Source organism: Peromyscus californicus, unplaced genomic scaffold (genome assembly GCF_007827085.1).
Source record: "Peromyscus californicus insignis strain IS unplaced genomic scaffold, ASM782708v3 Scaffold_10__1_contigs__length_136768540, whole genome shotgun sequence".
Classification (NCBI taxonomy): Eukaryota; Metazoa; Chordata; class Mammalia; order Rodentia; family Cricetidae; genus Peromyscus; species Peromyscus californicus.
Window position 1 is genome coordinate 58,318,081 of NW_026294391.1, and position 25,470 is coordinate 58,343,550.

A 25,470-nucleotide genomic window follows, 5' to 3' on the forward strand; every position below is an offset into this window, starting at 1 on the left:
TATCACATCTTGGTGTGTCAACACTGTAGTGTCTTCCATGGAAAAAGCAGACATTTTGTCTCTTACTATGTTGGGACCCAGACATTTTATTTCGTTTTATTGTGTTTATTGAAGAGCTGGGAAATCCAGATATTTTCATAAAAATGAGGCGTGTGTTTGGAAACTACTCTTCTTCCATAAACCTTTCATTTTAAAGACTCAGAACTAAGGTGACATTGCCAAGGTCACTCAGCTATGGAGATTAATATGGGCAACAGTTCAGCTGCTCCCTCACTGCCGCTGCCTGTGATGCACTGGAGTTGTCCTTTTGACCTCTAGGATTGTCTCAGGACCACAGTGCAGACATTTTGGGCCACATGGCCACGGCATATAACCATAGTCCACGTGGGAGAAACTAGACAAGGCTCTCACACTGAAAAAATGATACTTGAGATAACAAAGAAGTCCCTGGGAGGTCTTACATGCTGACAGGTCAGCTCTTTGTCACCGTTGGGCAATATCTAGAATGATTTGGGCTGGTGTGGCTTTCTAAGTGCCGTCCGTGTCCCTATGGAGTAGATGTCTTTGGATACAACCTTCGTTTCTCTCAACAGCAAATTTCTTATCTCAGAACTTAGTCCCCTGCCCTTCTCCACGAACACAGATGGAGAAATGGGGGGTCCTAGGCAAACCTTCTCACTCCACTTAGAGTCCCGTTCCTGATATTGGGGAGGGGGACACAAGGGCACCTCTGGGTATTCCTTATGGGTTTAGGACAGGGGTGAGCAGGGCTATTTACTCCTTAAAGCTTGTCTCAGAAAAGACATGCTGTTGCCTTGGCCACACAGGTGAGCGATGTCCACCATCTAGCATACAGCTCCTTTGCAGTGTTTTGGCTCACCTGCGAGGGAGCAAGGAAGACATATGAGCTGCTGACATGCTTGCTGAAGACACTTGGGCTTTGGAGCCACTGTTCCTGCTTCTGAGCCCTGGCTTGGAGATTTCTGACTTCCCAGGCATTTTCCCTCTCGCTTCTGATCTCAGCCCATGGTTGCACACTGCTGCTTCCACCCGCTTCCCTGTCAGACTCTAGGCTTTGGTTTTGTTACTAGTTCTCATTTCTTCTCTGGGAGTTTCAGGGCCTGACCTGAGGAACAGGGACTGTGGCCAGAGCAAGGAGCAGAGTTACCGAAGTTGAGATCTCTTTTGGTGCCAACCAAGTGACAGTTGTAATCCACGGAACCCATAGTCATACTGCTGGATCTGGGGATGAAGGTGGCTCTCCATTCCTACCATTATCAGGATTCCAAGCCTCAAAGGCAAAGTCTGTGTTATAGAAACTCACACACACACCGTCTCCCTACCCAGGGACATTTACCCTGACAGCATCCAAAAATCGAAGCAAGGGTTGGGTGGGGGCAAAATACTAATCTTGACTGGGACTTTAATCTTTAGAGTCTTCAAGTGTTCAATAGTACCTCTCTGACTACATGGGATGGCAACTCCAGCAGTAGCCAGCCACAGCCCAGGAGGACCTGGAGTGAGAAGTAGTTCGAGCTGGGGAGGAAGATGAGAAACTGAGGATTGTGCAATGGCAGGCCAGAGGTCATAGCCACTGAGGTCCCTGGGCCAAGAGTAAGGCTAAAAACATTTTCCGAGGGAAGCCCTCTCGAACCTCGGGGAGAAAAGCCTAGAGTATAGATGAGATGAGGCCCTCGGAGGAACCCCAGGAAACAGGCCAGCACTGGCAGACCTTAAACTGAGCCAGGCAGTGTTTTGCAGATTTTAGCTCAGTCAACACAGCACCCGAGTAGTATATGTGTTTTTATTACCTCTCAAAGGGAATATATAGATTTGAAACTGTGCTTTATGTAACTAATCTATAGAGGCCTAGAGAGGTTAAGGAACTTGGCTAAGAGCACACAGGCAGTAAAGGAAGAGGCTGAGATTTGAACCTGGGTGCCACGGCTTCCAAAGTCTGTCATCTTAGCCCCTACACAAACTTGCCCGTGTGCGGGGAGTTAGTTGTTCACCCTGGCTTTGCCCCTCTGCAGCAGCTACACTTGAACACTGAATTTCAGTATCTCCCAAGAATTCCCCTAGCTGGGCATGGGGGCGCAGCTTGTCACCCCAATACTTAGAAGAGGGATCATGAGTTCGAAGTAAGCTCGGACTACATAATAAGACACTGTCTGGGGGGAAAATGTTGTGTGATGGTTCTCAACCTGGGGAGATTTCAAGCTAGCCGTGCCTGGGCTCTACCCATCAGAAGGCTTGGTCTTATTGGTCTCATAGAAAGCACAGGCTGCGCGAGGCGGGGAAAAGTGTAGAGCCGCAGCCTGAACAGAAACGCCCCAATCCATCCTGACAGGCATCTGACACCATCTGCCGCTTCGCCCGTCTCTGCAGCTCTGGCTGTAGCTTTTCTCTGTCTACCATCAACCAGACTGCCTGCGTGGTGGTGTCCTCAGTCCTCTTCCCTTTCCTTCTCTAAGCTGCTGCAACGTGGCCTCTCCACCACCACCTTTGCCCAGTTCACCACGTCAGTGCCTGGGCACCAGCCAATGCCACGCTTACATGCGGTCCCTTAGTCTTTATTCCAATGGTTTTTCTACCGTGCTATAGAAACTGGTCCTGAAGACAGGAGCCCAACAAGCTCCTGAGCCTGTGCTCAAACAGTTGGAAATCTTAATAGAGGCGATCCCCACCCAACCACCAGAACCCCCTAACTGCGTTCCCATCTCCGTGTCCCTATCAGAAACAGATGAGATCCCAGCTCATGCTGGGTCTCCTCTCACACTGTGGGCAAGAAGCAGCCATACATCTCTTTTGATTAGAAAATGGTCACTCGGACGCAGACTCAGTCCCTGGCCCATACTCATTTCACCAGCAGAGCCGTTTAGTGCTGGGTAACAAATGAGTCCATTTGGGATTGGCTCCTGGCCAATTGCGTCCTTGTCCTTCTAAACGTACAGAAGCAAATTTGAACAAGTTGCATTTTCAGTGACTCCTTCACACTTTGTGCCCTGGCAAACAGGCTTTGCTAGAATCTGTGACCCGGATGTGTGATGGAGGTAAGAGAAGCCATGAGGAAGGTTAGCAGTCGTCCGATGCCACAGAGAGTGGGATTGGACCCCAAGTCTCATTGTCTTCTGGCGCGTGTACCTTAGGAGCAGCCCTGTCTCGTGCTGAGCTCCACTTGGTTCCCCTGTTACACGGGATCTATCATCCAGTTCTTCTGTCCACGGTGAGGATGTTCTACGATGTAGCGTCTACATGCTGTGGAGCAGGTCCTTGCTAAGAAGAGCTGGAGAAACTGAATTGAGTTACACCCAGCTATAGTTTACAGACTTGTTCCAGGCCAAGAGGGAAAGTGTGTGTGCTCCAGAGACTTGCAAAACACAGGGCCTATCTCTGTGCACGTCTCTCCTCTGGGAAGGAAGGGGCTTGCACAGTGACAATAGGCCAGGGGCGCTGACTCAGACAGCCAGTTCCTGTTCATTTCCCCTCTCAGCAGTACAGCCGCTGAGCAGGAGGGCAGCCCTCCATGAGCCTGGGACTCAGCCTTTGGCTGAGAGCTGAGATCCTTACCTAGAGAAAGATAAGCCTAACTCCCTTACAGCTCCCCTCGCTGTCCATCAGCTGGGACTAGGGTGAACAGGACCGTTAAGGTTGTGGGGTGGAGAGCCAGGGGTGAGAAAAGAGAAAGCTGAAACTCCCATTTTGAATCCAGAATTGCTTTACCTACATTGGACTGCCCAGGAACTTCACTGGGCAATGTGATTGATGGGGCCAAACTGACCCAGCCAGAGTGCTGGGAACTGGCTAAGGACGTGACTCTGGGTGCTCTACCAAGGAACCTAGCAATAGGTTTGGAACAACGTGGAGCCCCTGGGCTCTCTACTCCCAGAGTGAGCCTGGTACACCCTCCTCTGTTGTGTGAGGACTGGCTGCAAGTGGATCCTTGGGTATCCACACCACTAGGATGGAGAGAGGCGAGTCTCTCACCCTCTTCTGGAGCCGGGGAGGTGAGTCGTTGGGGAAGGAGGGGAGGAGTGGATGGCCAACTTGGAGAGAGGAGAAGGGAATGGATTGTGGGCTCTTGGTGGAAGAGTTATGCTGTAGCGGTAACCTGCCCTGTCTCAGAAGGAAGGGAGACCTTTAGTTCTAGAGGTGTGCGGGGAGGGGCAAGAGGGACCCTTGGTAGAGATGCTCCGCAGCAGCTCTGAAATGGGCTGCTTCTGGATATAGAGAGGGTGGGTGTGATCACCCCCTAACCCTAATATCTTGAGATCTTAAGGGATTCTAAAAGTGACTAAGGAATTGTGTGTGTGGGCACATACTTGCACATCCCTTTATTTTCTTTAAGTCAACCGAATGTAGATTCTGAAGCTTTGTCTTTCTGTTCAATTTCAATCAATTTGTGGGTTTACCCTACCTCTGGGACATCCACTACAATGCTGGCTTTGCTTTTGCAGAGCGTCGTCGCTAGGAAGAGGCAGGTAAAAGGTCATCCCTGGCCATCTCAACATGTGCTTCCTGGTGCTGTCTAGATCAGTTCAAGTGAGACCTCCTGACAGTAAGATAAGTTCAGGGTCCTGGGGCACACTGGGAGCTCTGTCTGGCTTCTGTGAGGAGGACCAGCCAGGATGGGGGAACGTAACAGGGCATTTCTGTGTCTGGAAACATCTGGGAAGCTGCTGTTTGGGTGGAGGCAGCCGGCAGGACAGAAGGTGAGTGAGTCCATGGGGTGCCTCTGGGGCTCTAATCAGCCCTTTGTAGCTGGAGTAGGCTCAGAAAGTATTTATGAGCTAAAGTGATTAGAAAAGCAGAGAGATTCAATCAAAAAGAAGTCATGTGAGGACCCTGGATTGCAGCCTGGCATGGAGAGGAGTCAGAGGAAAGTGGCATTTCGTCTTCAGGTCTCTGTGGGGTTGTCACGGGGGTGTGGGGTGTGGAAAGGGACTGGATGGGCTCTGTGTAAAGTCTCGTGTGCCACAACTGGGACCTTTAGATTAGGAGGAGTTTCCTGACAGGCTCTGCATAGATGCATTGGGCAGCCTGGAGGAGCAAAAGTTCAGCACCCTGGGAGGGATTGACTTCTCCCCAGTCAGAGTGGGAGCCCTTGATGGGAAGCAGGCATGGCCTTCCTCTTCTGCAGGAAGGAGACAGAAGGGGGGGCAGCTGTCACCTGGGATGCAGTCCAGCCCCACCCTGCGGGTGCCTCCCTCCTCCTCCTCCTCCTCCCCCCCCTCCTCCTCCCCCCTCCACAGCTGCTCCTCTGGTTACAGCCCCCTCATTTCCCTCCCTCACACTGGGCTCCCCGCTTCCACTCTCCATCACTTTCCCCACTCTGCAGCCAAGGGTGTCTTTTAAAACCAGATCCCGCTGCTCAAAATCCTCCAGCCGCCTCCCCTCACCCCCGGTGAAAGTCCCCATTTCTTTTTCTTCTCTTCGGCCTCCTTTCTACTCTGAAATCAGAACAGAGATAAGATTATTTCTCACTCTAATACCGCTCTGACATTTCATAAATCTATGTCCTAGACAACTGGAAAGGGCTATATTTAACCTTGCATCTTGTAGCTTTTAATGGAGGGACTTGCTGAAGGCTCTGCCTTCTAACGCCACAGGAGACCTGAGGCTTGTCTTTATTCTCTGCTAGCCTAGCCAGCAACCTGGAAGACCAGAGCAGCTTCATTTTCCAGTGAGATGGCCATCCCTCCATCCTCAAGCATCCATCATACCCTCTGTCCCTAGGTGAAGAAGGTCCCTGTCCCACTTTCTAAAATCTGCCCCTTGGCTTTCTTATCTGCGGGTACTGTCATTGAACCCCCTAGCTAATATAAATGGGGTAGCTGGTGAGTACAGGTTAGAATAGACAGCCTGAAGGTATGGGCTGGGAGCTGGGCTGGGAAACAGAGCCAGGAAAAAAGAAAATGTATTGTCAGGGGTCTGGTTATGCCATAAGACAGGGAGGAGAGCGATGCTAAGTAAGGTGTGGCAGGCTTGGAACCAGAAGCATTGTGTATATTGCCTGATGTGACCGTCACAACAATCCTGTGAACAAGGTACTGGCATTCCCCACATTCCACTCCAGTGAGGAGGCTTGGACTAAAAGGACTTAAGTGACTTGTTCAAAGTCATATCTGTCGAGAAAATGGCAGCTGGGGTCACACCCGAGGCTGTCAACCTCCAAAGTCTACTTACTTTGCCCAGACCGAGACGATCCCTGATTGAATTGGTCCTGCCCTTTGGAGCATTTCTTATGGTTGCTCCCTGCTGGAGCCCTTGGCAGACTCTTGCCACTCTGCCAGTCATCCTGGCCTCGGCCCACCTCAATTTCTGCCCCAAGCCAAGGAGTCGAGCCTGGTAGTTGAGTTTTCTTGTCGTCGTTGTTGTTTCATAGTTAGTTTTGTTTGTTGGGGAGGAATCTCCGTTTCTGCCTCCACACTGCTAACACTAACGCTTTCTGTGGCCTGGGACAAACTTTATCGCCCATGTTGTCCCAATTTCCCCAGCTGCAATGTGGGATGGGGAAGATCCTCTAAGAGTACTTCCAGTTCTGAGTCTGGGACGCCCAGGGTCCTGTCCCCTGGCCAGCCCTGCTCCTGATGCCTTCTTAGTGGCGTTGGGATAAAGGGCACCACTGCAGCAGGTTTGGAAACCTTGGCTGAGCCAAGGGATCGCTCCAGAGCCGGGCCACAAAGCAACAGCTAGGTGGTAACAGCCCCAGGTGCACGCCATTCTCTTGTTTACCAACTTTTCACAGTGGGCTGGGTGGGGGTGGGGGTGGGGGGAGGCTTCCGAGGTGAGTTTCATGGTACACAGTACTGCTATAAGGAACACTGAATTACATGGTGAGAAAATGATCCTCTCTCCCACTTTCTGATTACCTTAAGGAGAAAGTCTCAGTGTGGTACTATTCTTCAACCTCTATAATGCTTGCTAATCTTCTGCTCTAACAAAGCTAGACCTGCCTCAGGCTCAACTGCAGGGACAGGCGACAGCATCTACCCAGAATTTTAATTACGGTGCTCTGTTTCTATTGCATTTCTTTTTACAGTTGCTTTCTAATTATGGCAAGTGATACTTCTTGGCTTTCTGTTTTTATGTTGCCTGCTTCTGTGTTTGTTTGGGCAACGCTGGGGATCAAACCAGGACCTAGCGTGTGCATGCAGTCCATCACCGACATGTGTCTCCAACCCTTTGCTGTTGCCATTGTTTGGGGAGATTGCCATTTTACATTTCTTTCGATGTGAATTTATCATTATTATTTTATAATTTTTGAGCAGGGAAAAATGTAGATTTATTAAGGAAAAACAGAAAGAATCCTTAAGCGTGGGAGGGGTTCCAAGAGAGAAATACCTTATTTACTTATTTATTTAGTTTTTTTGAGACAGAGTCTCATTATGTAACTCTAGCAGGCCTGGAACTTGCTGTGTAGATAAGGCTGGCCTCAAACTCACAAAGATCCACCCCACTCTGCTTACCCTATTTATTTCTGGGGAAGTTTTATGTGTATCAGGCTGGGCTTCAAACTTGCTATGTAGACAAAGAGGACCTTGAATTCCTGATCTCCTGCCTCTACCTCTTGAGTATTGGGATTTTATGTACTACCACACCCAGCTCTATATAAATGTATTTAAATATATATATTGTGTGTGTGTGTGTGTGTGTGTGTGTGTGTGTGTGTGTGTGTGTATACACATATGCACTTAGGGCTGGAGAGATTGCTCAGTGTCTAAGTGATCTCATGCAAATATGAGAACTAGAGTTTGGATCCTCGAATCCATGTAAATGTTAGAAGGGCGGTGACCCACCTATAACTGTAGTCTCAGAAGGCAGAGACAGGGTTCCCCAGAGTAAGCTAGTTGGCAAGACTATCCAGATTGTTGAGCTCTGGGCTTGATTGAGAGACCTTGCCTCAACAAATAAGGTGGAAAATTGATCAAAGATGATTCCTAACGTTGACCTCAAGTCCCATGTGCACACACACACTAATATGTGTGTTACCCCCCCCATACACACACGGGCATAAACACATGAAAATGAAAAAAGGAAAAACATTCAAAAATGTTCAGCCAGGTGTGGTGGCTCACTCCTTTAATCCCAGTATTCAGGGGGCAGAGGCAGGCAGATCTCTGTGAGTTCAAAGCCAACCTGATCTACAAAGCAAGTTCTAGGACAGCCAGGGCTACATAGAGAGATTCTGTCTCAAAAAAATTAAGTAGTAAATACATATTTTTAAGTTTTCAAAAAACATATAAAAACATTCAGAGGAAAAAGACAAAGTGAATAGTAGACCGCTGTTGCCAAAACTTGTGGGAATGGAAACAAGATGGCTGCAGCTTGACCCGTAGTGGAATGTGCTATTCGGACATTTCTCAAGTACCAAGGTGTAGAAGGCCTTGCAAGACTTTCCTCTACTGTCCGAGACTTTAGTGTCCCCATTCCCTCTCATCCTAGACCCTTTCGTGCATCCCAGTATGCTCTTCCCTGTCTGAAGTGTCTCTCACACATCCCTGTCATTCTATCAAACGTCAGCTCACCCTTCAAGACTCATTTTAAGCGGCTCCTCCCCTAGGAAGCCTTCTTTTAAATGTCCAGGTTGAGTTCTGCTCCCAGACGTGGCCACACCTCTGCCGCAGCCTGTCTCACATCACCAGGACTCATTTGTTTGCAGACCTAAGTCTCCTGCCCTTTGGGTTCCAAAAACATTTCCGAAGGAAAACTTGGAGGGTGGGGGCGAGGATAAAAATGTAACTGCAAGTGAAGCCTGTGACAGTGACTGGGCCCTGGGGACTGTCTGGCTCCTGGGATCATTTGGAATGGAGACTTCCCAGATTCAGAGTCAATGTTCACGCAGGCCACAAATCCAGTCTAGGGCCTGCTTTTGAGGCTGCGTTACAGGCTATGTGTGGGAAGATTATTGGGATGTCTTTGGGAATTGCTGTCTGAAGTCAGAGGAAAGCAGAACTGGTTGGAGGAAGAAGTGGACTGGGATAGCATTTTAGTGACCAGCTCAGCCAACCACTTGAGGCTCTGGTGCTGGGAAGTCACAGGTGTTCCCAGTTCGGGTGAGTCATCCCTTAGGTGAAATTTGTCCCCATGGATAGAGCAGATGTCCCCATGGATGGAGCAGATGGAGTGTAGCCCTGGGCCAGGTAACTCTGTCTGAAGAGGGGACTTTGCAGTTCCCAGGAAGGCTATTATCAATTTGCAGCAGTCTCGCTGGCCAAGGGAATAAGTAAGAGCCAGTCATGCCAGTGAATCCCAGTGGCCACCACCCTGGGGCTGCAGTGCTGAGCAAGCAGTAGGAAAAAAAAAATAACAGTGGTTTGGAGTACAGACGCGGCCATCAAGAATTGGTAGCTGGCTGAGCCTGGTGGTACAAGCCGTAATCCCAATTACTGGAGAGGCTGAGGCAGGAGGGTCACAAATCCAGAACCAGTCAAGACCGCAGAGAGAGTTCAAGTCCTTCCTGGGCAAAATAGTAAGACCTGACTCAAACATAACAAGTCACAAATGGCCAAGAATCAGCGGTGGGGCACTTGCTGACCATGCATGGCATGAGGCAGTGAGGTCAACCCAATACTAAAACCACCTCCCCAGCAGCAACAACAAAACCATGTGGTGGCAGGGCCTAGTAACCCAGGTATGAAATCCCAGTCCCTGTGCCTAGAGGATATAGAGACAAGAAAGTCACAAGGAGCTTCTGGTATAATTGGGGCAAAAAATATTTAAAGGGACTATTGAGAGGAATGTGCCAAGTGCTCCCCCCCTGTGCTGTGTACCAAAAGACCGAGCTGCCTGAACACTTTGTTCTTACTTCTCTCCTGGAGACCTTATTATCTGGGTCTTCCCTTAAAGCATGATTAGTGGCCTCAATCTACGCAGGTGAGGACTGAGATGCAGAGATTTGCTTCAGTCCTCACTGCAGGTCAGATTTCCCCCAAGCTGGGACGCCTCCAGCACAGTGTACTGTCACAGCCTGTGCCCTCTCCCCAGCACCGCCTGCCCCCTCAAAGACACATGCAGTCCTCTGCAGTCTGCAAAGTGCTTATTACGTATATTTCATCTTGACACGAGCCTGCGAGATAGCAAAATAACGGTGTCAGAAGAAAGCCGTTCCCTACCTTTGTTTTCTTAACCTGCCTGATACGCAGTTCGGAAATAGATATATTCAGATCTTATTTCGATCAGTGACATTCTTCTTTATTCTGCTTTTCTTTTTCCTACACATTCTTAACCACCTGTGAAATTCTTCCATATCTTGTCTCAAAAGTGAGAAAATTGTCATCAAAATCAAGTTACTTCCTTTGAAACTGTGAGGGGAGAAATAGAGGTTTCATAATTTTTCAGCCTTCCCCAAAAGCAGATGTTCTTGGTTTGAAACATGAAAAATATATGAGATCAAGAATACATCTGATTTTATGTGTGATTAGTACTCTGTGAGAGCTTTCTCTTTTTTCTTAATTTTTTTTACATTTTTTTTTTTATTTGATGGAGGTTGGGGATGCCATGATGCGCATGTAAAAAGACAAAGAGCAAATTGTGGGTGTCAGTTCTCTCTTTCCATTGTGTGGGCTCTGAGGATCAAACTGAGGTCATCAGACTTGGTTGCAAGGGCCTTTACTGGCTGACCCATGTCACCTACCCAGGAGAACTTTCTTGTTGAGGGGGTGGTGCTACCCTTAGAGGACACCTTTGAGGCCCTTTGAGGATCTAGGGCTCTCTCAGCTCCTTCTCCACCACCCCTTGACTGTGCCCTCTTCTCCTCTCCTGCATCCAGCCTCCTCTTCAGACCCCAGGCCAAGTCTATGTCTTTCTCTTCATTCCCTGCCTGACAAATTCCTCAGGCCGCCTGTCTCCTCCCCTCAAATGCCGGTGAGCGTAAGTTTTGAGGTGGAACAAAGAGAATTCGTCCATCTCTTCCAGTGGGTTTTATTGTCGTGGCCTGGTCTCAGAGTTTATCTAAAGCAAAGCTTTCCTCTAGAGTTTTCCTGGCAGGCAAACCACACTAGCAGTGGGTCTGTGTCCACAGGAGAAACGTCTTCATGTGTTCCCAGCAGAAACAAATGCACACGTTCCGTTCTGTGGCCCTGCCTGAATTTCACATGACTTCATTTCCCACCCCTGTCACAGGACCCTAATTGAAATTTCCGTTCTCTTTGGAACTCCCCAAATCCTCTGCTGTCCTCTTGGTTAAGCAGGGTGGAGGGCTCCTTTCCTTTCCTTCCTTGTAGGGGGGCTGCGGTAAGTAACGGGGGCCAAGGTGGAGATCAAGAGTCAGCGTTGGCCTTTAAAGATTAGCAAAGAAAAAGAAAGGATCCTAATCAAAATGTCATTTTCAAAGAGTTAAAACACGAACTCATTCAAAAATACATTGTGGTCGGATGTCAAAGATTTGTTTAACTTACTGATGAAGGAATCAGTATCGTGGTAAAGCTGGTTTGAGAAAATGCACAAAGGCTGGGAAGATGGTGCAGTGGGTAAGTTACTTATCATGCGAGGACGAGGACCTGAGTTAGACTCCCTAGCACCCACATAAATGGCAGGTGGGTGTGGCAGCCTATCTATGAACACCAGAGCAAGCCAGGCAGTGGTGGTGCACGCCTTTAATCCCAGCACTCGGTAGACAGAGCCAGGAGGATCTCTGTGAGTTCGAGGCCAGCCTGGTCTACAGAGTGAGAGCTAGGAAAGGCACCAACTACACAGAGAAACCCTGTCTCGAAAAAACAAACAAACAAACAAACAAACAAACAAAACACCAGAGCAAGCTGACTAGCTAGACTAGCAAAATTGTTGAGCTCTAGGTTCACAGAAAGACCCTGCCTCAATATAGAAAATGGAGAGAGATCAAGGGAGACACCCCAATTCAACCACTGGCTCCCACACACATGCATACATATATGTATATATTCACGCCCACACATGTGAACATGCACACCCATGCACTGAAACAAAAGAAAGACATGAGAGTTAAACATAGAAATATCTCACAAAAGGGACTGGAGAGAGATGGCTCAGTGGTTAAGAGCACTTCTATTTCCGGCACCCACAGAGTGGCTCACAGCCATCTGTAACTCCAGTTCCAGGGGTTCAGTGCTCCTTCTGGCATCTGTGGGCACTGCACACAAGTGGTGCACAGATATACACACAGACAAAACACCCCTATATTAAAAAATTTTTTTTAATTTTAAAAAAATTCTTTAAAGTTAGTTTAGAATTACCATATGACCTGGAAGTTGCACTTGCAGGTACACACACCAAAGAATTAAAAACACTTGAGCAGATAGATATCTGTGCATGAATGTTCATGGCAGCAGTGTTCATAAGGGAAAGTTCAAAACAACCCAAATGTCCATCAGTGTTTGAAGAGATAAAAGAATGTGCTCTATGCATAAAATGGAATATTATTTGGCCATAAAATGAAGTCCTAACACATGCTATAGTGTGGATAAGTCTTGACATGATGCTAAGTGAAAGAAGCAAGACACAAAGAACCAATTCTGTGTAATTCCATTTACATGAAGTATCTTGAATAGGCAGATCCATAAGGGAGGAGATTAGAAATTACCTGGGCCTAGGAAAAGGTAAGAATGGGAAATCACTGCTATTTTAAACAGCAGATATTTGTTTATTTAGTGTGTGTCTTGTGGGGGGTGCACACATGCATGTATGTGCATGTATGTGCACATGCAGAAACCAGAGAACAATCTATGGGGGGTCAGTTCTCTTCTTCCTCCATTGTGGGTTCTAGGGTCAAATGGAGGTCATTAGGCTTGGAGCAGGAGCCTTAACCACTGAGCAAACTCCCAGGTATGGAAATTGCTGCTTGATAGATACATCGTTTCAGTCTGCGATGATAAAACAAGTAGATATAGATAGTACTGATCATTTTACAGTACTGTGACTATAATTAATGACATTGAATTCTGCACTCGGAAATACTTTAAAAAGAGGGGCTAGAGAGATGGCTCCACAGTTAAGGGGCCGTGCTGCTCTTGCAGAGGACCTGAGTTGGTTCCCAGCTCCCACAATGGCCTGTGATTCCAGCTCCAGAGGGATGTGACACCTCTGGCCTCCATGAGCAGCTGCACTCACATGCACAGTCCCACACAGACAAATCTCACGTGGTGGTTTGCAACTACCCAGAAATCCAGTTCCAGTGGATTCGATACATGTAGGCAAAGCACATTTTTTCAAAAAAGAAGAAAATGAATACATATAATTATTTTTTTTTAAAAAAAGCTAGGATGTAGCTAAGTGGTAGAAGTCATGCCTAGTACCTCAACACAAAATATTTTCAGAAATAGATATGAAAGTCTTCAAAAGAAAATTGAGCGGGGCGGTGGTGCACACACCTTTAACCCCAGCACTCAGGAGGCAGAGACAGGTGGAACTCTGTGAGTTCAAGGTTAGCCTGGTCTACAGATTGAGTTCCAGGACAGCCAGAACTGTTTCACAGAGAAACCCTGTCTCAAACAAAACAAAACAACAACAACAAAAAAAGAAAATTGAAGTAAGATTAAAATGGGTTGTTCATGAGATATTATAACTATAATTTTGGGGACCACTTTTCCTGATGAACAGAATTAATTTTGCTTGCTATCAGGCAAAAGTCATTTACAGCTATCATTCTCCCACAAATCAACGTAGACCTTCAGAATCTGGGCCTAAAGCAATAATGACTAATAGTCTAGTGTCCTGTGGATGGTGTTCTCATCTTTACCTGAAAGGCTACTCAGTGATCTTTCCTGCCTTGTTCTCAAACTTTACACGGTTTTTACTTCTTTCTCCTTCCTTCCTTCCTTCCTTCCTTCCTTCCTTCCTTCCTTCCTTCCTTCCTTCCTTCTTTCTTTCTCTTCCTTCCTTCCTTCCTTCCTCCCTTCCTCCCTTTCTTTCTTTCTTTCTTTCTTTCTTTCTTTCTTTCTTTCTTTCTTTCTTTCTTTCTTTCTTTCTTTCTTTCTTTCCTTCCTTCCTTCTGCTAGGCTTCCTCATATTCCAGGCTAGCCTCCAACTTTATTGGTAGCCAAGGATGACCTTGAACTCTGCAGTGCTAGAATTACAGATATGCACCAGTACACCCAGTTTGTGGAGTACTAAGGATCCAGCCCAAGGCTTCCTACATACTAAACAGGCACTCTGCCAACCAAGCTACATGCGTAGCTTACATTGTTTTTCTCAATACCTTAAATAATGCATGACAAAGAGCAATTCCCATGTGAGTGTCTTCATGAAAGAGCCTTTTGACTTCAGCTTCAAGGCTGACTCTTATGGCTATTAGCATCTTGATTTCATCTTCTGGTACCATATTTCATATCCATATGGGTCCATACTGAGCATGACAACCAGGCTGACTTTTCAAAGTGCTCCTTTCCATGTTCTCGGCTTTGGGGTGGTAATCTACTCAAATTTCTAGGACAGCTTCCAGAAGCATCTGGAATCTGGCTAGAATTTGGAAAAGTATTCTCAAGTATCCTTCTCCTTGGTATCAGCCAGAATGTGTCTCTCAAGCCGTGGCTGAGCCCGTCCTGACTGCATACCTGTTTACAGATGTTTCCACTGAATGCTGCCAGCAGTCTGGTCTGTCTGTCATCCTCCCTGGCCCATGGCAGTGTCTCCTGAATTTCAGTCATCCATGCACAGGAAGCACACATTTCATTCACTATTTGTACTGTTTCCTTTTTCTGCTTTTGTCTGTTTTTGTTTTGCTTTTCCCCACCTTGAAATAGCATCTTGCTGTAAAATAGCCCTGACTGTTCTAGAGCTCACTATGTAGACCAAACTAGCCTTGAACTTACCACAACCCTGCCCAAATCTGGAATGATAGCCATGTGCCATCATACTGCGCTTATCTCTACAGTTTTCTAACTTCAAAAACACCTCCTTCTTAAAAAATGTTTTAACTTCTCAAAAGTGCGTTAATATGCTGCAGTTAATATGCTAAAGAAAAAGTTCACTAGCACACCGCCAAGACACCTTTCTTTAACTTATTGTTCTTTGACAATTTCATATGTGTGTAGATACTGAGTTTTGAGCGCTTTCACTCCCCATTCCCCTCTCCCATTCCCCCACCAGCACTGAGGAAAACGGCAGCTCCACAGGCGCTCAGTGAGAAGTAGGGCTTCATGAACCCTTCTGGACATCAGGACTGTTTGGAGCCTTTGGCCTCACGTGAAGACGGTGACAGTCTTTGGGTCCTTCTAGCACTCAGCTTCAGGACTTATTGGCTGACCGTCTTCTTACAGTGTTGCTGGGAACTGAACTCAGGACCTCTGCAAGAGCAGCAGGTGCTCTTAACTGCTGAGCCATCTCTGCAGCCCCAATTTTTGTCCATATTTAAATTGTGTGATTTGGGGGTTTTCTTTTTTCTTTTGCTAGTATGCTGAGGACATTAACCTCTAGTCGGATACATAATTTGTGAATATTTTCTCCCACTCTGTATTTTGCCTCTTTTCTTTTTGTTACCTCCTTTGCTATGCAGATTCTTTTTTATTTGACATAATCTCATTTGCCATATGTTTTTTGAGATTTTATTTATCTTTTTTTCTTTTATGTACACGGTCATTTTGCCTGCATGTATGTCTCTGTGCACCATATGCGTGCAGTGCTGGCAGGGGCCAGAAGAGGGCATCAAATCCCTCTGGGACTGGAGTTACAGATGGATGTTAGCTGCCCTGTATTTAATGTGCCTGAGTGTAGCTGAAGTTTTCCTGTGTCCCGCCTGGTCTGTAGTCACTCAGACCCCAGTAAACACACAGAGGCTTATATTAATTATAGCTGCTTGGCCATTAGCTCAGGCTAACTACTCACTAGCTCTTACATTTAAACTCAGCCTATTTTTGTTAATCTATATGTCGCCACATGTTCTGTGTGCCATTACATGCTGCTCTCTGGATGGCAGGCTGGCATCTCCTCACTCAGCCTTCCTCTTCCCAGAATTCTCATCTGCTTATCCTACTTATACTTCCTGCCTGGCTACTGACCAATCAGCATTTTATTTACCAACCAATCAGAGCAACACATATTCACAGCATACAAAACATCCCACAGCACCTGAGTGTTTTGCCTGCATGTATATGTATGTGCACTACATGCATGCCTGGTGTCCACAGAAGTCAGAAAAGGGAATAAGATCCCTTGGAACTGGTGTTATAGATGGTTGTAAACCTCCATGCTGGGAACTGTACCTGGGTCCTTTGCAAGAACAACAGAGCTCTGAACTGCTGAGCTGTCTCTCCAGCTCCTTCTTTGGAGTCTTGAGCTAAGTTTGAAGCTAAGTTCTTAGGTCAACACACAGCCAGGCTCCCCAAACAGTTCTACTTACTGATGTTTCAAAAGTAAAAGGGAAGGGTTTCTTTCTGCTAGTTGTTTTAGCATAGAGACAAGGGAGGGCATCTCATCTGTTTGCCAATGTTCCTTCAAATACTTGTGAGTTTGCTCTCCCTCTAATGTTCCTTCAGCCTGAGTTCTAGCCTTTTTCTGGACCATTCTCCATTTTTCTTAGACTTGGTTGCTGGGGAAGGCTTCTCACCTGCAGATTTGGGCCTCTGGCCTGCTCCCCTCTTGTCAGTAGCAAGGCTTTCTCCATCTAATGCAAAGACATTTACAGGTTACCTCCAGCGTTCCTGGCTCTGTGATATAGGCAGCATTATTTCTTCTGCCCAGGAGACTAGGATAGGCAGGTGAGAAAGCCTGCTTAGTCCTCCTTCTTCCAAAGTCCAGAATATTCTGTGAGGTTGTTCATCTGCCCCAACACCCTTTGATGGATACATGGTGACAACAAAGTCACCCTATTCCTAGCAGTGGGCAGTGAACATTCTTGTGCATTTATCTGTGCACCCATGTAAGTATTCTCCTACTGTAACTTTATGAAAGTTCAGCTATTAGATTAAATAGGGCATGAGTAATTACATTGGCTAAGCACCAAAATATTGCCCTCATAAAGGCACTGGGGGTGCAGCTTGGTGATAGATACTGCCTACCATGCACAAGGCCCTGAGTTCAATCACCAGAGTGACAAAATAAAAGTTACATGCTACAGAAGCTCTCATCTGAGTAAATGGTATCAAATACACTATGAATATTCATGATGGCATTGTGCAGTTTTTGTTGGTTTGGTTTTTTGAGACAGAGTTTCCTTATGTATCCCAGACTGGCCTTGAACTCACAGCAATCCTCCTGTCTTAGCCTCTCAAGTGATGGGGTTACTAGTGTGCACCACCATGCCCAGTTACGACAGCATTGGTATTTTTTTCTATGTGTGTAACGTAGGTATATGTATATGCATACATATGTGCATGTAAGGGTGTATGTGTGTGTGTGTGTGTGTGTGTGTGTGTGTGTGTGTGTGTGTGTGTGTAGGTGTGTGTGCACAAATACACATGGGGGCCAGAGGTTGATGTTGAATGTTCTCCTCTATTGCTCTCTGCATTATTTTTTAAGACAGGGTATCTTCCTGAGCCTAGAGCTCACCACTTGGCTAGTTCTGGACGGCTAGCAAGTTGTCGAGATGTGCCCATCTCCATACCATCTTCCTTCAGCACTGGGAGTACAGTCATGCCACTACACCTGGCTTTTTACAGTGGTCCTGGGGGTTCACACTCAAGACCTTATGTTTGCACAGCAGGCACATTAAGCCAGCTCCCCAGCCCCCAATACTACTTCTAGAATAAAGAGGGGAGGGAGAGGAGGGGAGGAGAGAGAGAACAGAAGATTGAATAAAATTGGATGTTCCAACAGTGGGATACTACACAGCACCAGCTTGCCTGAACAAGTACAACCTCTATCAGCATGGATATCTCTTCCAAACATGCCATGAAGCAAAGGAAGTAGACTGCAACAGGATATGTACAATTTGATGTGGTTCAGAATATACAAAGCAATATGGAATAGCTTCTAATTTGTGAGCACACACACAGCACCTTTTTAAGTATGCGTGGGGGACAGAGACATCCCGTTCAGGAGAGCAGTTCCTCTGTGCAGCTAGGGGCTACAGAAGCTTCAGCTAGGGCCAATGTGGGAAAAGGAATTTGTTTCTAATACTTTTGCACAGCTTCAAATAGCTCAGCATCTAAAATGAGAGGACAAGAAAAACAAGGCCAAGGTTGTTTCTGCTGCCCCCCCCTTCTTTTCTTGATTAGGAAACTGAGGCACAGGTTCACCGACATTCGGTACCTTGGAGCAGTAGATAATTTTCACAGGAAGAGGCCTTACTCTGGTTTACCGAAAGTCTGTTCTCCCCGGACACTGGAATAAGCCCTTGGGATGGATCGTTTGGATGACATAATTCTTACCTTCCTGATCCACAAGGATGATGGCTCCTGAGTTTTACTACTGTCACCATCATACTGGAGCCTGTCAGCCCATCGGGGAGCTCTGATTATATTGAGCCAAATGTGAAGAGTGCTTGGGGCAAGTGTTCGATCCAACCTTAGATGTGGCCACACCTTTTGCTGTGAGTTTACCACTGCAACACGGCACAGTGAAGCAGGAGAATTCCACCACTTCCTAGGACCAGACTTAGGCCACGATGCCTCTTGCAAGCAGTGTTGCCTAATTAAGTGACAGAGTGGAGCCATCAGGCCTTATCAGTACCACTTGGTCTAAAGCAGAAACCAGGATGGGTGGGGAAGGCTGTCTTTCAGTGCTTGGCCCCCGTTACCATGGCCCCTGTTGCCATGGTTCCCAAGCAGTTTCACTTATGATTTCCCTCAACCACTTGCTTACGGCACCCATCAGCAAGCAGGCCCTAGAAACCTGCTCATGCAGACCAGGAAGAAAGCCGATAACAGAAAAGGTGAGCGAGTGAGGGAAATAATTAAGCAAACACATAGAAAGTGGAGATGGAAGGAATGTGGTGGGAGGCCCAGAAGCAGTTTGTTTTTTTAGTTTTCTAATCTTTTTGAGATGTGATGTCCTGAAGTGGCTGGCTCAGAATTTGCTGAGAAGTCTCCATTATGTAGCTACCATGGGCACAGGTACAGCAGCTCCATGACCTGGATTTCCAAAAAAGTCCTAGTTTTAAGGATTCTATTCTCTTTGTCAGACCAAGAATCCTGATTTTTGATTCAGAAAATAAGGTCACTGTAGTTACAGTGGCTCTCCAAGTCATCCAGGAAAGCCTGATTTAGAATCCCTCCACTGCCTGGTTGGCAGGGAGTCCCCACAGGACCGGCCTCCGGGCCCTAAAGGCCTGAGTGAAGTGGCCTCTTATTCAGACAAGAAAGATCAAAATGCTGTGACTTCACACCACTTTCTTGAGCTCTGGAGTTCTCCAAGGAGGCAGAGCCAGAAAGGCATGACATTGTGACCCCTCAGAGCTGGATTTCAGTGTGTGCTGCTTTAACTCCCGTCAATGTAGGCAATATTCTGAGCCGTGCTTTCCTCCCTGTGGAAGGAGAACAAATAGAGGCTGTGTCCGGGTTATTCTGAGCATCAGCTGAGGTATTTGCTACCTTTAAAGGGCAGCGAAAATGTTAGCTGTTAACATTCACTCCTTCAGTCAGGCTAGGTGGCTCATGTCTGTAATCCCTGGACCCAGGAGGCTGAGGCGGGAGGATTGCCAAGAGTTCAAATCTAGGCTAGGCTCTATAGTGAGTTCCAAGTCAGCCTGAGCTGCAGAGTGATACCTTGTCTCCAAAAGAAAAAAAAAAAACAAACACCCACTCCATTTAACAAATAAATGTGTTCTCTATGCCAGGCAGGAGGCTAAGCCTGGGGACATGAACGTGAGCAAAAATCAGACAAGGTCCTTGCTGGTATGACAATTTCAAATCAGAGGGGTAGGTAGACTTTGGTCAAAAACTCACCTCATGCAAAGTCCAAGCAGAAGAGAAATATGGCAGAAAAATCATTTTCTTTGTATTTACTTTTTGAGACAGTCTCACTGTGTAGCTATGGCTGACCTGGAACTCTCTATATAGGCTTCAAGATCCTGCCTCCCCCTGCCTATCGAGTGCTGAGATTAAAGGTGTCCACCACTGTGGTCAGCCTGAATGCTTTTGTGTTTATTTTATTCTCGATTTTTAGGTTAGCATACAAAGAAATTGTTAGGTTGTGAAATGTTCGTACGTGTCATTCATTACACTTTGTTCTCAGTCACCCCCTTCCCCAGTCCCCCCCCCCCCCCCGCCCCCATGTCTCCTGCCTGTCTCCCTCCGGCTAGTTCCCTAAATTGACTGTTTTTGCTGGGGGCATGGCTAGTGTGAGTGGAGTGCTGGGTTCCTATAAACAAGCCAACAGACAAACAAATGGTTGCAGCTGCTGGGTAGAATGAGAAGGCAGGAAGAGAGGGCTCTGGGGGACTTCTGCCCATGATGGCAGCTTACACCAAGTGATGGTAGTGCCAATGTGAGAAATGATCAGATATGTGTAGATTTTAGAAACAGAATCAATGGAACTGAGGGACGGATTGATTGAGGGGGTGTGAGGAACAGACAGTAGGTATTTTGACTGACTGTTACAGACATGACTTGGGTCACTTGGAGTGGCAGCCAGTCCCAAAGCTGCTGAGGGTTTGTTTAAGGTTCTATATCCCTTCTGTAGAGCAGTGTGATGCTCCAAGTCCTTCAGTCCAGAAATCAGTTGCTAGACTGCATCGTCAATGACCAGTTAGCATTTTAAAGATTCGTCTTTGTGAAGAATACTAAAGCCAGATATCCACGGCTTTGTGTTGGATGCAGATTTCCCTTTAAAGGTAAATCCTTCACTTCCAAGGTTTGAATGGAATATTACTTTAAAAATAGCATAGTTTTCATTCAAGGAGGCTGTGGAAAACATTCTTTAGTCTGTGATCTCCTGGGGGCCAGTATATGTTCTTTGAATTGGATTCCTTTCAAACCTTTAGTCCGGGACCTTTTGTTCTGAGAGGCCGGAAGACAAGAGGGTCTGAAAGGGGAAGAGATGGTAAGGGCCAAGGACAAACTTGAGTCTCATAACTGCAGGTAAGCATGCATTTGAGTTCCCAAGGGGACGTCCTCCAAATGGTTTATTGTCATATTTTGCAAGCTTTTACTCCTCACTGTGTAGCTCCTTAAACCTTTCTTTTAAGCAGGGAGTGAGTGGGGTCCAAATAGGCACCCAAGGCCCCTTTATTTGAAAGAGTTTGTTTCATGTGCATTGAGAATGAATGCAATAAAAAGGTGCTATTTTCCCACACCACTTGTCCCCCACTCTCGTCAAGGGGGCTTTCTTTCTCAATTCGTGCAGGCCCACCCTTCAGAAGCTTATTATCTCCTGACAATTGATGGGGATCTCTTGTCTTTTCTTCCTCTCTCAATTAAACTCTAAGGACTGAGATTCCCATCTGCCTCTGAGCAAACAAATCTCTTGCTGCACCTCCTTCCCAGGAGCTGGAGAGCTTTTCTCCTTTCTCCAACCTCTATAGCTCTCCTTTTCAGAATGCCTGACCCTCTTAGCGATTTTTAACTGCAGGTGGCAATTAAATTGGTTTCCCAAAGTTGGACCAAGCCATCTTGCCCCTTGCATTTACCCCTTCCCAGGCAACCCTTGAACCAGAAAAGGAAAAAAAAAATCATTTTCTGGGCTGCTATTTTTCTCTCCCTGAGCAGGGCCTATGTAAATATAAATGTGACACAGTCACTAGGCAGGACGTTTTTCTCTAGCTAGGTCTCGACGCCCACTGTACATTGGGCTGACTATGGTATCCACAAGGGCACGGTGCCCTGCCTCAACCCTTCTAGCATAGAGGTAGCTGGACATGCCAGAGGCCCCACTTGAGTGGAGCCAGGGGCCAACAAAAGGGAAACGGCTCTCCATTCACAGTCCTCGTAGGTTTTTGAAAGTGAAAGAGAAGAAGAAAAAAGGACAGAGAAGGAGGAATAAGAAAGAAGAAAGTAAGAGGGCTGTTTACCAGTGCACAAATAGAAACAGCTCTGAAAATAGAGTCTGGTTTATTTTTCCTTTAATAGTCTGATTATAGAAACTATTCTAGTACATTATCTTAATGGATGAAATAATAATGTATTTTATCTATTTTTGTTCCTGTAGTTTCCATGGGAAACCCTCCCATTTGTTAACATTTCAAATAGTACTGGAAGATCTCAAAGGAAAAGGACAGGTCACAGTTGTTCCCCCACACTCTCACATCCTCCACACACTCCCCGGAGGCCAGCAACGGGAACAGTAACTTGTGTGGCATTGCAGACCTGTTCCCTACACATACAATCCTGTGGGTGCTTTGCATGGTCTTCAAAGATGGCGTTATACTACTGGCCCGTTCCTTGTCCCCGCTTCCTTGTCTGTTGTTCAGGGTGTTGTTTCTGGAATGCTGGGGTTACAGATGGACACTCCCACACCCTCTACTTGCTCCTCCTCCACTTTGTGGTACTAAGGGCTGAACCTAGGGCCTCACATATGCTAGGCGAGCACTGTGCACTCTACTGCTAAGGTGTATCCCCAGCCCTCTATTTTTTGAGACAGAATGTCACTGAGTTACCCAATTGGTCTTAAATTCACTCTGTAGCTCAGGCTAGCCTGGAATTTTTGATCCTCTTCAGCTTCCTGAGTAGCTAGGATTAGAGGCATGCCCCACCATGCCATATCTTGCTCTCCCTCCCCCGACCCCACCTCAACGCCTGCTCTTTAATTTACTATTACCTTTGACATCTTCCTACATCCTCCTCTTTATTTATTTATTTTTCTGTGCTAGGGACCCAGGGCCTTGCATGTGCTAGGCAAGTGCTCTGCCGCTGACCTATAACCCTAGCCCTCATCCCATTGTGTGGATGCAATCTGAAGTATGGAACCATCCCATGTTGATGGGCATTTACTTAAAACAGAAGCTCCAATACCGTTCTAACCAAGAGAAATATTATGTGAACCACAAAAACAAGGCACATAAGGAATGTGGGATTTTCCAGTGATACTCCCATATTACACATACAGATGTGATATGCCACCTTTATTAGACCTGAAATACTCTTGTGTACAGGAGTTCCCTTTAGATGATCTCTTTTCTTCCATCTATCTACTTAGCGGTCTTGGCGGTGGTAGCGTCCATTTCCAGTAGTCATATTTCAAAAGTGAAAAGACTAGAGGCATAGCTCAGCAGTAGAGCCCTTGACCAGTATGTGTGAAGCCCTGAGTTCTCCCCCGGCACCATCAAAAGTAAGAGGTGAGATTAATTTTAATGACTGCATTTTATTTAATCCAATATATAAAAAGTAAGATCATATGTAATCAATATTAAGATTGTTAAGACATTGTACATTCTTAGTTGGATTTTGAAATCTAGTATGTATTTTATAATTCCATCCAATTTCAAATGCTTAAGACATGTGGCTGGTGACAATGGTAATAGACAGTGCAGATTGAGCCGGCAGGGAAATCTCAAATGTCGCCTGAGCTGTGAGCCTCTGTGGTTGTCAGGAATGGATTAGGAAGTTAGATGCTGCCGGCCAGCGGTGGTGGCGCACATCTTTAAACCCAGCACTCGGGAGGCAGAGCCAGGCAGATCGCTGTGAGTTCGAGGCCAGCCTGGTCTACAGGGTGAGATCCAGGACACCCACAAAAACTACATAGAGAAACCCTGTCTCGGAAGAAAAAAAAAAGGAAGTTAGATGCTGTGACTTCTGGGCCCTCACTGGCCTCGAGTGAGCAAAGGTACCACAGACCCGAAGGGCCCTCCTCTCCTCCATGAGCTCCAGTTCTGCTGGCCAGAGATGAGAAAAGGGCCTGCTAGCCAGGGGTGTTCTGAGGCCCAGCACAGCTTCCCCTTTCCCCACCTTCAGAGGCTTCTCCGCTCACAGCTTCTTACAAGTTTCATTGTATTCAAGACCCGGTGTCGGTTTCCTTTAGTTGTGTGGCAACAGGGCTTTGAGGAAAGCCCTGGCTCTGAGGTCAGGGAGGGTGTGGTGGGAGGAACCCACATTGTGGCTTACTCAACTGTGAGCTCTTAACTCGGGTGGCCCACAGCTACTGTGGTCCTGTGCAGCAGCGGGGACAGCCATGGCATCACAGCCTGGAGCACGGACTGGTGAGCAGGGGCACAGTTGCTGACTGGAAGGGGATGTGAGCTTGGGGTTTTGCTACCTGATGGATGCTGGCAATGTGGAAGGAGACTACTAGTATCTGGAGACCCCAGGAGATAGGACGTCCAGCCTTGGCCCAGTCTGAGGCCACCAGGTCAGTTTTAGGAAGCATTTGGGCTCTAATAGCCTTGAGGGCTGGGCCCCCCCTGAGGTTGGCAAGGTGCTGAGAAATGGAATTACCCCTTGAGGGACCACATACTTTCCCTGGGCAAAGGCGGTGGCCTAGTGCCCACTGCTTGGTGATTTCTGAGCCTGCCCTCCCTAACTGGCCAGCTACCAGAACAGAGCCTGGGGCTAGCCAAGGTTCAGAGCAGCTTTGCTGCAGGAGAAAAGAATTTCCTCCTGTGGCAGCCTGGGAGGGAGCTCTCGGTCACCAGCACCGCCTGCAGTTCCCCCATGGCCTCCAAAGTGCCTAGGGTGGAGTACCAACATTCTTCTTTCATCCTCGCCGCCCCCGAGCCCAGCAGCCAGAAACTCTCAGTGGCAGCAGGCCCCTGAAGAGCCAGGCGGCAAGCTAGCTTCTTTCTGCCTGATCATGCAAGCTGTAACCTCCCAGCAAACCAAGCTGGGCTAGTAAAACGGGGCAATTTCACAGAAACTCAAAATGCAGGCATGATAGCGTTCTGGTTCCCAATATTCCTGCCCCTTCACCAGCTGGCCAAGACCCAGAAACCCTGTGGTATACACCTCTGTCCCAAATGTCCATAGCACAGAGGCTGGTGGAGAGCCTGGCATGTCTGTGAGGAACTGCCCAGTAGTTGCCTCAGATGGATGGGCACATCCATGAATACGGACACATGCTTCCATGATGTCCCATGGCCTGGATATCATTTTGGTTGTACCTCTCACTCTCAAAGTCCCCAAACTTAAACTTGTCACCATGTCACTCCAAAACACTATATGTAGACACCTGGGCACCCACTAATCTCCTCCATTGAGAAAAGGTCCCAAAGTAAAACCAACTGGGGACTCCTGAGAGTAGGCTCAGAAAATAGTCTTGTGGCCCCCATATCTCCCCATATTATTACTTTGAGGATCTTCTGGGCTGGAACACCCTATTTGAGAATCAAGAGCATGAGGGATGGCATTCAGCAGACTTAGCTCAAGTCTTAAGCCTGTTGTCTCCTATATATTCTTAGTCAAACGTCTTTTCATCACCCCTCTGTAAAATGGGGTGAAGAAACACCTATCCAGGGGCAGAACATGGAATAGACTGAATCCTATAAAATAGCTTAAAGCAATTTTCTGTGGTTCCATATACTATATAAAAAATTGCTTTATAAAGAAGAAAACGCTATAATAAAGAGTCCTAAATAAGTATTTTTATTCTTAAGAGATATAATTTCAAAGTCACAGAATATTGCTTTTGAAGAAGCAACTAATCCTTTGTTTCCATCAGAGTTAGGCATCGTACTGACAGAAGCCCCTTCTC

At 46.9% G+C, this 25,470-nt stretch overlaps 1 protein-coding gene across 9 annotated transcripts in view; it reads left to right on the forward strand.

The window, feature by feature from the left end:
• Nhsl2 (NHS like 2) overlaps positions 1–25,470 on the forward strand; it is a 260,656-nt gene that overhangs the window by 179,555 nt on the left and 55,631 nt on the right. The window contains exon 1 of one of the 9 annotated variants that reach the window (XM_052734031.1): positions 3,528–4,007. The exons of the other annotated variants lie outside the window; for them this stretch is intronic. Within the exon in view, the coding sequence (XP_052589991.1) occupies positions 3,965–4,007 (43 nt within the window). The 5' untranslated portion in view covers positions 3,528–3,964. Of the gene's footprint in view, positions 1–3,527; positions 4,008–25,470 lie in introns of those variants that run through there. 9 annotated transcript variants of the gene reach the window in all.